General features: G+C 47.9%; 1 protein-coding gene across 1 annotated transcript; it reads right to left on the minus strand.

The window, feature by feature from the left end:
* Positions 1 to 540: 540 nt before the first annotated feature.
* On the minus strand, positions 541 to 14,494 carry LOC117807979 (A disintegrin and metalloproteinase with thrombospondin motifs 5). The gene is made up of 8 exons (XM_034677330.1): positions 13,137 to 14,494; positions 7,132 to 7,264; positions 6,755 to 6,922; positions 6,062 to 6,345; positions 4,891 to 5,074; positions 4,402 to 4,577; positions 4,141 to 4,316; positions 541 to 3,938 (listed from the first exon to the last, which is right to left on the minus strand). Exons 1-8 carry the CDS (start codon positions 14,226 to 14,228, stop codon positions 3,245 to 3,247), a joined length of 2,907 nt encoding a protein of 968 aa, XP_034533221.1. The 5' UTR covers positions 14,229 to 14,494; the 3' UTR covers positions 541 to 3,244.
* Between the last annotated feature and the right edge of the window lie 1,339 nt (positions 14,495 to 15,833).

Here is a 15,833-nt window from a genome sequence, read left to right on the forward strand (position 1 = left end):
ATGAGAGAAGTGTATATAAAGTGAATAAATTCTTAATATTTTTAGTATTAAAGGCCTGAAATGTTGCTCGTACTTGTGTCTAAGCTGTGACGCCTCCCACAATGCTCTTAAGCTCTACTACCTGGATGTAAACGAGCACAGGTGATGATGTCGCCTTGAAGCGTGGCGTGGTTCATCAGTATGTTGATCTAGTAAATGGAGATAAAGTTGTATGTAGACTGTCTGGTTAAACTGACATATAACCACTCCACCAGAGCAATGAGGAACCAGCACAGGCATGAGGATGTTAACCTTGCTGGTGGTACTAGCTTGTAGTGTCTTTTTGGCACCAGTTTTAACACATGTAAAATAACTAAAATATGATTTTAAGCACACAATGAACAACACAGACACAAAGGTATTTAAATATATAGATTTTATGTACATATATTCATGTGGATGACTAGAAAAACACTATATTCTTACATAGGAATGCATCTGCACAGTCATATTCCTAAGTTAAATAGTAATTTGATACAAAATTACTATAATAAATAAAACTCATCTCATTGTTTTTTATTCACACATACCAGTTGTACAAACAATAAATTACAAGTTCAGTGCTGTGTTTTTCTGTCGTTCAGCGAGACGGGTTTCCCCACCGGAGGAGTCAGAGGAGGTTGAGTTTGTGTGTCTTTGTGAGTGTCCAACATACTCAAATACTGTGGAAATGATGGATTGTTGCATTGATGTGTGTACATGTCTGTGTAAATATGGTTGACTACTAACACATATATGAAAGACCTATAACTTGCATAAAATGTCTATATGGTGTAAATAAATCTGAACGTGTGGAACGGAAAAAGAACATTTTGTAAGTGGTATGTTGACCTGAAAACTTTCTATGCTTTGTTTTCTTCTGCTCATGTGCCAAATGTCTGAGGCTTGCCACACAAGAAAACTGAACAGGTTCCAGATATATATAAAAGCTACAGGAAGGGATTTCTAAGTAAGATAACCTTGATTACCAAGTTCTCAACATTGTTTTTAAGTGTTCAATTTTTACATGTCTTTACCTTGAATTCATTACTATTATTCAAAAGTCAAATTATGGCATGATAGTGTTAAAAAAGTCAATACAATACAAGTCGTCACAAAAAAGCAGATTTCTTAATATAGCTTAGTTGTATGAAATATTTTGTTTGCTTCTTCAAGTAAAAGTTTGACATGATTACTTATGTTCTTCGGGTCAGGACGAGAAGAATGATACCAAACACATATGTGTCTATTCATGATTTAATTTTAGCTAGTAGCCTGTTAGCTTAGCATTAAGTCGAATGAATTCGTGTCACAAAAAGTGTGAACAGAATCAATTTAAGAACTCATTCTTGGCCAGAAAATGTTGACAGCAATGTCTATGATTGTCTGATCTAACTCGTGCATTGTTTTTCCAGTTATGAGTTTGTGCAAATCAAACTTTGTTATCTTCTGAGGGAGGCACCTTTATAATATAAATCAAACTGTCTCAGATAGATGAACCGGTTATATGTACTCTTCAGTATTTTTGGTGGGCTAACCCTTTAAAATAATCTCTTCTGTGGCAAAATCTGAATTGCGATTTGTGCGACACAACCCACAAACAAACATTTTCAAATACAGGATGTAGAGAAGATGAACAGAACGAGTAACGTCAAAGAAGATGAGGAGAGAGTTGAATTGCAAAAAGGACGTTAATGACTGCATTAGTGTCTCTCTTGCTGTCGTTGCGAGTATCCAGGGCACACATTGTCATATTAGCATTGTTGCTTAAACAGATAAACAAACAAATAGATATTTACTGCCACTAAAAAAAAAAACGTGAGGACCATAAACCTCCCAGCACCAGCATAATGATTGATATAAATGGAACTGAGAGTGAGGAAGCATCGAGATCACAGTACATACTGTATGTGCTTTAAACACAGGCCTGGGTACATGGATGTGCGAGCACTTAGCATGCACACATAAACACACACACACTTTACACTCACACACATAAAAATCAAGCATATCCCCAAACTTAAGAGTCACAACTGACCTCCATTAATGTTTAAGGAGTGTCGTAGTCACTTTGGCCGTTTGTCACTTTGTCCTTGAAGGCTCCCTTTCAAATCCAACCACACGATGCGGCTGTTTCTGAGCTCTACGGGGGATTATCTAAACATCTTGAGAACCTGATGCTGAGACTCACACCTTCTGGTTTTCAGCTGGACAGTTCAGTCAATTTAAGACAAAGAGGTCTCACGTAGGCAGCCCTGATCCAGAACTGTTCGCATCTCCAGCTCTTGAAAGTTGGCGTAGATTGGAACAAAGACAACATACGGTAAAATGAGTTACTATTTTTAATTGTCAAAGGTTTCTGGTCCTCTCATACCCCTTTTCGACTGAGGCAGTTAAAGGGCCGGTTGCGAGTGAACCTGGTACCAGGAAAACCAGATCAGCTCCAGCTCTAGCTCTTTGCTGGTCTAGAAACGCAAACCGCTTACGTCAGGGGTGAGGGGACTAAACAGATGCCGCGCTGGTTCATGAGTTCATCCAGTTCTGAACCAGCGTGAGCACCAGCCCGGATATACAACCCGGTTGGCGTTGGTCAAATAGAGGTACAAGTCATCGGCTTTGGAAATGCGAATGAGGAGTTAGGAGCATGGAGCGACAGCGGTGGATCAAGGCTACAATAACAGCAAAAACAACGACAATCTGGATATCGAGTGCCTCCCAACATTGGGGCTCTTGTCTCAGACAAACTCACGACAAAAGACAAAGGGGTACGACTTCTGAATCCCCCACAGTGATTAGAACACATGGAGTATCATAAAAAACACGACACGCATGCCATTACAGGGCAACACACACAAAGCCTCCAGAACTTGGAGGCTGAAGTAAAGACAATCAGTAACCGTCCATGTGGAAGTGACATGCAATAAAGTCCTCAGCTATGCCGGGGTCGGACTCCTCGCCATCAAACGGACACCGTCCTCCGTCATTCTTGCATAGCTCTTGTGATTCCAGGTCATTCTTTTGGCGTAAAGCCAGGTACCAAGCCGATCAGTCTCAGGGGTCTCTGGGTATCCGGTCAAGGCGCTTTAAGCCAACATTCATGGTCCTTAAATTCATTGGTCCGTAGTCCTACATCCAGCACTTGAGACCTACATCAGAGGTACACATTGAACTCCTTCCTGCGTATTGTTTCTTGTCTCTTGCGAATCACTTCTGCGCTCCCGTCAGCTCAACATTTTTTCACCAGACAGTGTTTGAAGGCAGAAGGCCGGGCGCCGAGCAGACACCCCTTGGACAGTTTCCCGTCTGGGTCCTTGCACTGAACTGTCCGACTCTGCCAGCCTGTGTCACAAGTCCTGGAGCAAGTCATCCAGGATCCTGTTACCCACTGAGGTCCTGGGGTTGGGGTTGAAGGTACTGGACCTGTAGGTGGCCCTGGGTTGAGGACAGGGGGAACTTGGGAGGATGTAGTGGTGCTGCTGGTGGTGGTTGTGGTTCTCGTCGTGGTTGAGACTGTCGTAGAGATCTGTACAGGGATGGACTTTGGGTTTGGGATTAGCGGCACTAACGGCTGCTGTGGCGTTGTCCGACGGGGCATGTAGAAGCTATAACGAACATCTAAGGGTTTTTTAGCGTCTGTTGCTAGAATCTGGACCACCAAGGCGTCTTGGATGGCTCCAGGACCCATACTGTGGAGCCACTCGTCCTTCTGGCTCCAGCCGCTGTAGTTGAGAACAGAACCGTTGAGCGGGATGATGGTCTCGGAGGTGGAGATCATGAACTTGCCATTTAGGAGATACTCGCTGTTGGGACGTCGGAGGGCAAGGTAGGCGGTGTAGCGGGTCTGGTCTTTGGCTTTGTGCTGACGAACCTTGATGTGGGTGGAGCCCGCAGGGATTTTCACCACATCAGTGTAGCCCTTACTGTTCAGGGAGAGAAGGGAGGTCAGATTAGAAGGATATGACACCCAACCTTGTGCACGTCTAAACAACTGAGACCTAAACAGATGTCATACATGATTGAACAGCCTCACAGAAAAAATGGAGAGTAAGCACAAAACTCTGTATTCCCATAAAAGGTGTGACTGTAGCATAATGCACAGACTTCATTTTCCTCTCTCCTCACCTCCTCTTGGTAAAGTTGCCCACAACACGTATACACCCAGTGCTGTCACCTCCACATATACCACACTTGTCAAACTGTAGCCGGGAGCCAATGATGCCGTCACACCCCGTCCGTATACATTTCCCTTTCACGCACACTGAGCTGCTGTACGGCCGACACTCCGTCCCGTCTACCACCTGCAGAAAGAAACAGCCATGAAGTCACATCACCTCTCTTACGCCCAATTCACTGCACCTTTTTTTTCCCCCTCCAACAACTCACCCTCTGAGAGAACACCACGTAGTATCCTGTTCCTTTCGCTCTGCAGGTCAGCTTACACACATCTTTAGGGAGGACTCCTGCATACTTTGGCACCCACTCCACGAAGGTCTTCACCCCTTTAGGGTCGGTCTGGGGGCCGTTGCGCACCTCACATTGCTCCTGGCGGTAGCTCTTATCTGAGGAAGAGTTTAAAGAGGAGATTGATCAATGCCAACCAAAGAAAAGTGTCCCAGAAAAAGATTTTTTATGATGAACTGCTTCCTACAATACTTTTACTGTTCAAATAAAGGGTCCTTTGTTTTGTATGTTTCCAATTCTTGTAAAAAACCATGTGGCCAAAAACACTGAAGGCTAATTTTGGTACATGCTTGTTTATTCAAGTAAAATGATACCAAACACGTGTCCATTCACGATTTAATTTAAGCTAGTAGTCTGTTAGCTTAGCATTAAAAACAGGGGAAAATGATAAATGGAGGCTGTGTCACTCACTCGATAATGGGCATGGTGTGACATTGCAGGACCGATAAATAGCTCTCTTCCCCGTGCAGAAGCGCCCGTTGTTCCGCGGCGGAGGATTGTTGCAAAGGCGATTGGCAAACTGCACTCCGCCTCCGCAGGTCCTGGAGCATGCACCCCAAGGACCCCAGGAACTCCAGCTGCCGTGATTGGACGCCTGGAGATGATGCAAGAGAAGGGAGATAAAAGAGGAGACAAGAGTTAAGGGAAGTGACAGCAGAGGAAAGATCAGAGCGAGGGATGAAGAGAGGGATGAAGAGAGTTGCTCCACGTGTCTCAGCAGAAGCAGAGGACACAGACGGAGGGCTATTCTAATGTAATAAAGCCACTTATAAAGACAGCATGACTGGATGTGTGATCCAAGTGCTCACATGCTTCCCCTGAGAGCAGCCGGAGTGGACTTTTTAAGGTAACGTACTTATTTCTGTGTTTTTACCACCCGGGCTGCGTGCGTCATCAGCGATAAAAATGACTGGCGAGGTAGCGTTCAACATTTTATGACACAAATTTAACTTTACACCCCTGAAGCTCTGTGGAAACAGCTTTCCCACTTAGCTCCTTGTTTTGTAACTGCAGGAATAAGACCCTGAAGTCTGCAGGAAGCAAAGAGAGGTAAAGGGGGGGCAGCGAGTCAGCACTTGGGTCCGATCCACACGTACAGTCATCTGCCAAGCATCCAGTCAGACTTGTCAGGTATCATGTGACAAACAAACAGATTATATCCGCTCTCATTCCTCTCTCCGTCAGCCTGCCAAGAACAGACTCAGAGCTTCAACTCGCTGAAATTCAATTTAGATGTTTGAATAAAGTCAGGAGAACAAAAGGCAGAGGTCAGTAGATAGAAATGAAGTACACCGCACATCTTTTAGTCTTTAAGTATCTGCCTGTTCCTTTCAAGTCCATCTCTTAACGCTCCACGTGTCACAGTGTAACACAAATACTGTGAAACAGTACGGATGAAGGTAGAGGACATTAGGAGTCATGTGGGAGGTTGTGTAACTCATCAGTAGATGATATATCAGGATGAGGGCTGAAAATCCCTGGGTCTGTAAATGTGGAACTACGTTTTTGAGTCATAAAAAGGAACTTATTTCATCTCCTATGTCCCTGTATCCTGTGTCGTGCTCCCATCCCCCCGTCTCACCGAGTAATGCCTCTTCCTGGTCTTGTCCACACACTTCCCCTGAAGGCAGATGCGTCCCTTCCCGCAGGGCGTCCCCTCCACAGCCGGCAGCTTCTTGGTCAGACACACCATCTGTCCCTGACGGATGACAGCGCACCACAGACGCGAGCACACGTCCATGCCTGGGCAGACCGTGTACTCGGGGCCGAAGGCGAGGCGGCACTGGCGGACGGCGTCGTAGCTCTGGCCTGGGAGCTCCTCTGGGCCCAGGAGGGGCAGACGAGGGGAGTCCAGGAGACACTCGGCTGTGGGAGGAAAGAAGGAGTTAAAAACGAAGGCTGAAGCTGCAGATTAATGCTGCTGCTGCATGAATTCTGCTGAGAGCGATGCATTTTTGTAATAAAATGTCATCCCACAACGCTCTCAGGCTGCCATGAATGAAAGTATTTGATGGAGCAGGAATAAAAAGTATGACTCATCTTGGTTTCCTGCCAGTGATCTGTGTTTGGCTGCGCTGCAGTCTTTAAGAAGTTAATAGGATTCTAAATGACTCTCTATTAAGACGGATTAAAGCTTTGTTTGTTGGTAAACAGCTCTGAGTGCGAGGTAGTGTGGGAGAGCAGCTGAACAAAGTGGATTCACATGCTTGTGATTTGTAGTTGGAGAAATAAAACTCTGCTCGCTGGGAAAAGTGTGTGTTTTTCCCACGCTCACCGTTTCCGTCATCAAAGAAGTCGGTGATGGTGGCCGAGGTGCAGCGGCTCCACGGTTTGGAGGCGTCGATGGACGTGAGGATGGACGACATGAGCCGCTTGTCGCTGTTCACGCCGAATCGCTCCTCGCAGAACTTGGAGTCGTCGTGGGACAAACCAAGCAGGTGACCTGCGAGAGGAGAAGGAGGAGGACACGATGTGCAGAATGTGAGCGGTGATGGGACTTGTTGGGAGTTTGCACACGCAGGAAGAATGAGAAAAGAAAACATGCCCGGCGCTCAGATATCAGGTGACATCCCACCAAGCTCCCATGATATTAATCAGCGAGGGAGGCCTGCTGACAGAGGAGCCTGTCCCAGCCTGTGTATCCATGCCTACCTATCTCATGCGCGACAGTGAATGCAGCGTGGAGCCCATCGTCCTCGATGACGGCGCAGCTTCTCTCCGGAGAGCAGATGGTGCCGACGTCAGCCATGCCCAGGGTGTCGCAGGAGTGATGGCCGCAGAGGTCCTGCAGAGAGGAGAGAGATAGAATCATTACTCTGTCCAAGAGGAAGAGGGAGGAAACATAAAGATCGATCCTTTATAGTTGAAAAAAGAATGCACACTAGTCAAACGAGAACTTAATTTAGGGCACATCATCAGAACTTGATATCACAGGTCATTATTGGTCAGAGTGTGACGGTGCTTTAAGCTCAGGAGATGAAAACAATACTTCCTGCAGCTGTCTAAGATTTGAAACTCTCGCCTAAGCTGCACAGCTTCAAAGTTTTTAACCCAAGCTTCCTTGGACGAGTGATTCTGATATGTTTATTCAGATTAGATGTTTGCATGCTCCGCTTCCTTCCTCTGCCTCCACCATCCCTCCGTCAGCCTGTCTGTCAGGCAGCCAGAGCGCACAGTATCGATCTTTGTTTTGATTCCCACACATGTCCATGCCGAGGAGGCCTCGGGGCGCTCCGCTCGGCCCTGCTGAGTGCACGGATCAATCAGGTCATCGCGCTGTCGCATCAGAGCTGCACGCGGGGCGGAGTGCATGTGGGAACACACTCGGGATGTATACACGAGAGGGAAAACACACACACACACACCGACGTCCCATGGTGAGGATGAATCGTCATGTTAAACGGTGCTGACAGGCCTGCTGGGTCGTGTGTGAGAAGCTCTCTGGGGAGGGTGTTTGCCCGACCAGTTTGGAACAGACTGCCTTGTGTTTGGCGCTCACACACATGACTGACTGGGTTGGCACACACACACACACACACACACACATGCAAGAACACCAACTATAAGAGCTTGCATGTAAGAAAGGGTACAAACGTGCACATGCACATCGTAAAGGGATGCAAACGTGTATAATGATGCTTTGTAATGATGCAGAAACACACACTCACACACACATGGAGGGCAGATAATGAGTACCTGCTCCCATCAATTAACTTCTGGATGCACAAGAAGCAAACGAAAGGCGAGTCAAACTATCTGCATGCACGGCTGCAAAACGCAGAAATGTGCTGAGCGTCTGAACCACCCTGAACGTTTGTTTGTTTTGAACGCACAGAGCGGTTTGTCTGTTTCTCTTTCCCCGTTTCCCACACTCTTTCACCCCGACTTTCTCTGCACCTCTTTCTATTTTCATTATTTATAACGCTCACACCCTCCCGGGCTGAGAGCTGCTTTTGTTCCAGTCTATCTTGCGCAGATGTCTTGCATTGTTTTAACGGGACACGAGAGGGTGAAGACAGTAAAAAAGAGGGAATCTCCTCGTGGAAATTAAACAATACAAAAGAAAATAATTAGGTGTCCTCGTGCCAAGTCGACTTGCATCTCTGTTTTTCTTTTCTCTTGTACGAGCTTGAAAAAAAAGGGAGGGGAAGAGAAACACGCTCAGGAATCAGACGCCGGAGGAGGGAGAGGATGGCGGGGTGTTGAAGTTACAGAAATATTGGCAGAAATAACACGAGAGCAGGTGGCGAGCTGGTTCCAGAGGTCAGGAGACGATCAGAGCGAGGTGTGTGTGTGTGTGTGTGTTTAGCAGGATCACTTGCAATCTAAGCCAAGGCTTGTGTTAAACAAACAGCACAGCCAGACTCAGACACACACACACTTAAATCCCTCAGGCAGGAGTTCAGAGTGAGTTTAACTCCGTGGGATGGGAACACTGACTTTAAGGACGAAAACCAGTCCTTGAAGGTTTCACCAGAGGGGCTGCGAACAGCTGATCAACAGGTTGTCAAACATGCTCATTTTCGTGCTACTGATGAAACCTTCTCTTGTGCATTCAAGTGGAACTTAAAGCGAAGCAAGCTGCAGAGATCTGGACCTCAACGTCTATTTAACCGTGTATAAAAGGATGCACGACGTGACAGCTCCCTAAAAGTGAAGCCAAAGCATTTAGAGCTCCCAGCTGCAGCATAAGTCAGAGCTGTTTTTAAGTTGTCTGCAGGTCGTCTCCATGTGCCAGTGGATGTGTAACATGTGTGAAATATCAGGAAGAGTTAAAACAAATAGAGGAAGTAGCTGTGACGGGGGCGAGGGCTGGGAAATGTACACGATAACACACTCCGAACTGTACACATGTGCACATTCCCACTTTCACATCAGGAAGCAAAGTGACACGGGCATGTGTTGAACACGTGTGGAGGGGAAGTGGGGTTGTGTGTGTTTACATGCTGTGTCTGTAAGAGTATAATCTGACATCGGTCTTCAAAGTGTTGTGGTACGAGAGAAAACACTTGAAGCTGTCCCATTAAAGTTACTAACCATAGACCTTTCTGGAGTCCCTGAGCTCCCTTGTCTCGTAGGTTCCTCCTGCTGTGGACGTTCCAGACTCCAGCTACTATCCGTCTCACCACTATCATCTCTCTCTCTCTTCATCTCCCTCTATCCCTCTCTCCAACAAAAATGAAAACTGCATGTCCAAAAATGTCCACTTGAGGGAGACTCCAAAGACCATTGGACCCCATTAACGCCCGTGATGAAACGCCCATCTTTAGAGCAGAAATGAACATCATCATATTTATATTTTTCATGTATTTCTTTCTTAATTTGGCGAGAGAGAACAGACAGTCGTCAGCGTAAATCAGTTGGGAAAAGTCTGCATTTCAGTAGCTTCACAGACGCCTACGAGCAACATCTGACCAAATATTTGAGCTCCTGCCTCATGTCGCATCAGAAGCAACATGTATGTCTCTGCAGCTCTCAGTCCACCTTACAGTAGGTCTTTGTCTGCTGTCCCCGCTCACACCAAGCCAACACAGCCATGCATAACATCCACAGATACACTCGGGACCGTCCCAAGTCCCCTCAATGTGCCTGTTGTTTTGTTCCGGTGCTGGTATGTGTGGAACAGGGTGACACCGCCACACGGGTCAGCTCACTGCGGGGCCGGGGTGTTGGAGTAATTGGACCTGACCACAAAGAGACGACCCCCCCCCCATCCCACGCCGGCACCACCTCCTCCCATCGAGAAACAATGGAGTGGTCTGACTTCCCGGTCACAAAGTTCCCGGCTGAGTTTCCACTGAGTTTAGAAAGTTATTTTCCAGAGAAATTACTCAACACATAACCTACTTCTCTTCCTTTCTTCCTTTTCTTCTTTTCCAACGAATAGCGTGAACCACCTCAGCCAAAATAAGTCGTTTCCTGGACGGCATCCCGCCAATGGAAACTCTAATTGCTGTTTGTGAAGTGACGGATTCGGAGCAGCTTTAAACGCAGTGCGGGGATCTTTTGTGACACGCTCCTGCTAAATGATTAATGACGAAAGGAAAGAAAGAAAGAAAGAAAGAAAGGGCGAAACAGGCGTGTTTTTGAAGACTGACAGCATCAAAACATTCAACGTTTGTACCGTTTAACTGCAGCACGAATATTCCTCAAATGAGGGCTCCAATATTTGCAAACTCAGGAAGCTCTTTGCATAATTTGGGGTTGTGGTTCTGTATTTGCTACAGTTGTTTGCATGAGCCTGCTGCCGCAGAACGGACAACAAGGGCTGCGACTTCATGTTTCTGGGGACAGTGCACGATCAATGTGCATCTACTGAAAGTTCTTTTTGCACCAGACGGACTCGAATAGTCTTTAAAAGTCTCAGACCACATTTTAGAAGGATCCCTGCAGAGGTGGACCTTTCTTTGGAAGCACAAGATCATTTTTGAAAACCTGAAACCTCAATCACATCTTTGCATGCATGTTATAAGTGCAAGAATATCTGTTTCTGCACTCCAACGACGAGCTTCAATGTGACAGCTGCATGGACGTTTTTCGAAGAGTTGCAAAAGTTCAACGACCACCCAAAGGTAAAGGATCACAACAATACTATTGCACTCAAAACGCAGCTGCAATAAGTGGCTGCAGAGCATGATGGAAGGTGACATGGATCGGCTGCAATGAGTGTTAAAATATTGGCAAAAAATCCAATACCCTGCATCCCTCGTGTCATCTCTCTCAGCACACTGCAGTGATGAAATCAGGAGTTCTACCTGCATGTTTGCAGCAAGTTTCGCTGCAACATCATCATCACAATACGACAGCTAGGGAGGCGAACACCGCTGCTCTTCCTCCTCAACAAAAGGCTCCATCTCTGCAGGGATCCTTTCTAGTAACCGCCTGAGCCTGTCAGCGACACAAAAAAAGAACTTCCACTGAACTCGCTCTGACCGGGCCCTGAAGGATTAAGTTGCAGCCATTACACCCCGTCTCACGGCGCCATCTGGATCTGCTCCAGAACGTTTTGTACCCGTTTGTCATTCAGACTCTGAAATATGTAAAGAAAAGGGTCCGCAGAGTCTGAGAGGAATGCTTATCTGTCTGCTGTAATGACCAACGAGGTAACGTAACGGCAATTTAAGCACTCAGAATCCTAAAGATGGGCTTTAATAGGCGGAGAGGTCAAAGGTCAAAGTTAAATGTCTGCTTTCTGTGTCTTATTGACGCGACAGAGAGGCTGCGGACGCTACTCTGCAGGGATGCACCTCGTGATGATATTAGAGGGATCAGCTGCCTCTACTGCAGACAGGTAACGTCTACAGTGAGACCTGCATGAGCACAAGTGAAAGTGAGACGTGTGTGAGTGAAGGTGAGGAGGCAGGTTTGTGAATAATGCACCTGGGAGGCAGAAAAGTGCTGCGAGTACCGCCACAGAGCATTACCTGTCCTGCTTCCTGTCGTTTGGAGGTCTTACTTCCTGCTCTGAGACACCTGTGTAGCTTGTTTCCATGCCCGCCTGACCCTCTCCCGCCCTGCCAAACCCAAACACCTCAGCATGGCACCGTCTTCCACCCGCTCTCGCCCTTGCAGGTGCAGCAGCAACAGGTTAGCTCAGAGGTTTCCTGCCAACCAGCCGACCTCAGGTATGCACAACCGGGGCGCTCTGCCAAAGCACAAGATGCTCGGAGATCCCCGGGTGATGCCCCGGGTGATGCCCCGGCTGCTGCCTGCGTGCTCCTCCTCGCTCTACGACAAGACCCTGCATGAGTTTCGACACGACCGCACTCCAAGGTGAGCTATCTGACATGTTAACCACCGTGAAGCCACACCCGGAGGAGGTGAAGCTGAGCGTGGAGCTGCTGCGGCTGCCAAAGAACAGACCCCGGAGGAAGAGAGAGAGAAAATGATGGTGAGAGAAAAGCTAAATGAGTGTGGTCTCGGTGAACGCACGGCCTCTCACAGGGTGGATGTGTTTGTTTTTCTGACAGCTGACAGACGCTGGAGGAGTAACTGGGAAAAAATGTGCAGACTGGAGTGATGAGAGAGAGAGAGCGAGAGAGAGAGAGAGAGAGAGAGAGAGAGAGAGAGAGAGAGAGAGAGAGAGAGAGAGAGAGAGAGAGAAAGGGGAAGGCAGGGAGGACTGCATAATTAGATGCAAGGGGAGTTTTTTGTTGGAGCGTCAGATCCCACCGACTTCAAGGTTTTTGGGGCTGTCAGGGGACTGGGAGGGTTCGGTGGAGACAGAAGGAGCCTGCCTAGAAAAACACCAGGCACAGGAAATACAGACTCTTTGAGTGTTTGCTGTGTGGGAGAGAGAGCAGAGAGGAGGAGAGAGGACATGTGGGGAGCAGGTTGTGCAGAAGCTGAGGTGAAATAACCACTGGTGCAAACATTTTAGAAGGAAATATGAGGATAAATTACATTAAAATCTGCAGTTTTTGTCGTTTAAAGGCGCATTTCAAGGTTTAGAGGTTTGTGTTTGTGTTGCGCGTTAAGCCAACACGCTGACACCGCGTGCACTATCATAATAAAAACAAACCGTTACGTCACACAGCTGTCCTGGCATCGCACCGTGGAGTTAATCCAGAGGGATTACACAGAGGCGGCCCCGCGCCCCTCGAACAGGTGGACGTGCGTAAAAAGGGTGCGTAAAAGGCGAGGAGACTTTTGTTTACCTGCCTGGTGAAGAGGATCGCCGCGTCGTGGTGGTGCTGGTGGTCGTCGTCCAGCGGGTTCTGCTGGTTCTGCCACTTGCAGAAGCTCTTCAGAGTCGCCGCCGCGTTCTTGGACACCTCGAGCCCCTTCTCCTTCTCCGTCACCGTGGTCACTTTCACCACCGTCAGCCGGATGGGGTTCTCGATGCTCGCGTGCCCGTACAGCTTCGAGGCGATGGAGGCCAGTGTGAGCAGGTAGTGGTTCAAGTCCTTGCCGTACTTCTTGGTCATTGTGTCGTCCGCCACCAGGAGCAGCTCCACGTGCCTGGCGCGAGACACTGACCTCTTGTGCCGTGCGCCACGCTCCGGAGCGTCTTGGACAAACTTGCTCCACCGTCTCCTCCCGCGCGCGCCGTGCTCATCATCAGTCTCCTCCGCCGCCGCGTCCCGACGCTCCTTAACACCTGCGTTCCGGCGTCTCCCCAACGCGTCCCGGCGTCCTCTGCGCCCGTCTCGCGTCCCGCAGCTCTCGCGCCCCTCGCGCATTGCCTCGAAGCTGAAGCTCTCGCGCGTGAACACGTGGAGCGCGCTCTCCGCGTCCTTATCCTGCAGGGTACGCGCGTCGTGCTCGTGTCCCTTTGCCCTGATGATTGGCGTGATGGTGTAGCGCGTGTGTTGCACGGCGAAGAAACCCTCGAGACCCCCGCCGCAGAGGTTAAAAACGGCCAGAGACTCCGGGTTGGAGTCCACAGTCCCCCGGTACACGCAGTCCCGCTTCAGCGGCGGAGGGCTCTCCCCCATCAGTGCGAGCACATACTGGGGGCTGAAGTGATGCGACAGCACAGACTCATCCCGCTCCATGTCCAGCTGAAACCGGCTGCCATCCAGGTACACCAGGTAGCCCACCTTCCCTCCTCCGTGGTAAATCCGGTCAATGGTACGCACGACCCCGTCCGTCCTCCGGGCAGGTGTGAGCAGAGACCCGTTCGCAGGTGGAAGATAAAAACCCTGGAAAGTAGAAACCCCTGCGCCAAGCTGCAACTCCACGACGCACAGCAACAGTAGCCGAAAGCAGAGCATGCCCTCGGCCAGAGCAGCAAGCAGCCGCACCATTGTTCATTCCAACACGACAAACATCCAAGTATCCACTCACAAGAGCCCCGCGCTGCCCGGAGAGACAACTTTCAGCAACTGTTCCTCAAAAAAGCGCATCCTCCCGGAGTCCAAATCCCCCATGAAAACACACACAGCAGAGACCAACAGGCGAGCAAACACAACCATTGAGGAAAAAATGGAAAGCAAAAGAGCAGCAGAGAGAGAGAGAGGGAGTGTGTGCTGACTGGAGAGCACTGAGCTGAACTTGGAGAACAAAAACACAAAGTTTGCTCTTAATAGGACCCGGAGAGAAAAAGTCCTGCCCCCTTTGCGCTCAATCACCACTCCTCCACCCCCCCTCTTCTCTCTCTCTCTCCCTCTCCCTCTCAGCCGCTCTCCCTCTGCCTATCTTCCTTTAAAGCAGAGTAAAGTCAAGTGCTGGAGGAGAGGAGAGGAGAGGAGAGAAACCTGACCAATGCTGTCTCTGGAGTATTTCCTCTCGCCTCAGCAGAGGAAAGAGGAGCTCTGCGGTTTGGAGGGACTTCAAAATGAGAGTTAAACTATCTGGAGGCAGAAAGAAAACAAGAGGTTACCTTTTCATGTTTACAAAAAGAGGACAGGAGCATCCTTTCCTCCAGCAAACAAGTTCCTAAACATGCTTATTAAACATTCATCTTAACTCTTAAAGGTGCAGTCTGTAGAATTAGGAATATCTAGCAGTCAGATCATAGATTAAAACTCTCTGTAAATTCAGAAACATTGTTATAAAAGCTCACCAGTTTGTGCCAGCTTGTTGGGTTTTCATCAGTCTCAGGATATCCACTGAAAAACAAGTTTGTTAACACACAGGACGGACATTAATGACACCATGAACATGTCTCAGATTGCAAACTTAAACACTGAGTTAGAAAGCTGTAACTGAGATATTAAGATTTTAAGCCCTGTGTTTTGACCTGAGCTACAAATCTTAGAACTACACATGTATACATAGAGCTATTAAATATCTATGATCATCAAGTATCTTAACTCATTTCACAGGAGGTGTTAAATACTTGATTCTGATTGGCCAAAAGGCCAGTGAAAGCAACACCAGATCATTCCACAGAAAGTAGTCCGTCTCATCCCTCCTCTGCCTGTTGACACTGTGGTAAAAACGTTAGTGTGGTCTCTGGTCTTGAGAGTGGGGGAATAATGACAGTTAGAGGGCACAGATGTGAGAGCAGCATCCTGTCCTGAGAGCATCTCTAAGCTGCTGATCAGAAGAGGTAGTGATGACAGCAACAATTAAGAAGTCCTGTTCACCTTGTCTAATTTGCATAACCAAGCGTTCACTATACAGTATCTGTAACTTGAAAATGTCTCCATAAAACCCAATAAATTTCAGTTCTAGTTTCCTAATCTAATCTTAAAATGCCTAAAACATTGACTCTCTAACCCCAGGATTCTGGATGCTGATTATATAACGTTCCTCTTCAACGACCCCTTCTTTTGTTTTTTATACATTGCATAATATTAACCCTCAGACAGGAAAGTTCCACACGCTGTCGCACCCAGAACCAACACCATTAATCTTAACTCCAACACAGCTCCATTAAAAACCAGTTATTTTTACACTTCCACCAC

Source organism: Notolabrus celidotus, chromosome 24 (assembly GCF_009762535.1).
Source record: "Notolabrus celidotus isolate fNotCel1 chromosome 24, fNotCel1.pri, whole genome shotgun sequence".
In the NCBI taxonomy this organism is placed as follows: domain Eukaryota; kingdom Metazoa; phylum Chordata; class Actinopteri; order Labriformes; family Labridae; genus Notolabrus; species Notolabrus celidotus.

Excerpts from the sequence above, each read along its gene's own strand:
- LOC117807979 (XM_034677330.1), bottom strand. The coding sequence starts at position 14,228 with ATGGTGCGGCTGCTTGCTGCTCTGGCCGAGGGCATGCTCTGCTTTCGG. Across the intron at positions 7,265-13,136 it reads CGATCCTCTTCACCAGGCAG|GACCTCTGCGGCCATCACTC; the intron begins GTAAACAAAAGT and ends TCCTCTCTGCAG. Across the intron at positions 5,075-6,061 it reads CCAGGAAGAGGCATTACTCG|GCGTCCAATCACGGCAGCTG; the intron begins GTGAGACGGGGG and ends CATCATCTCCAG.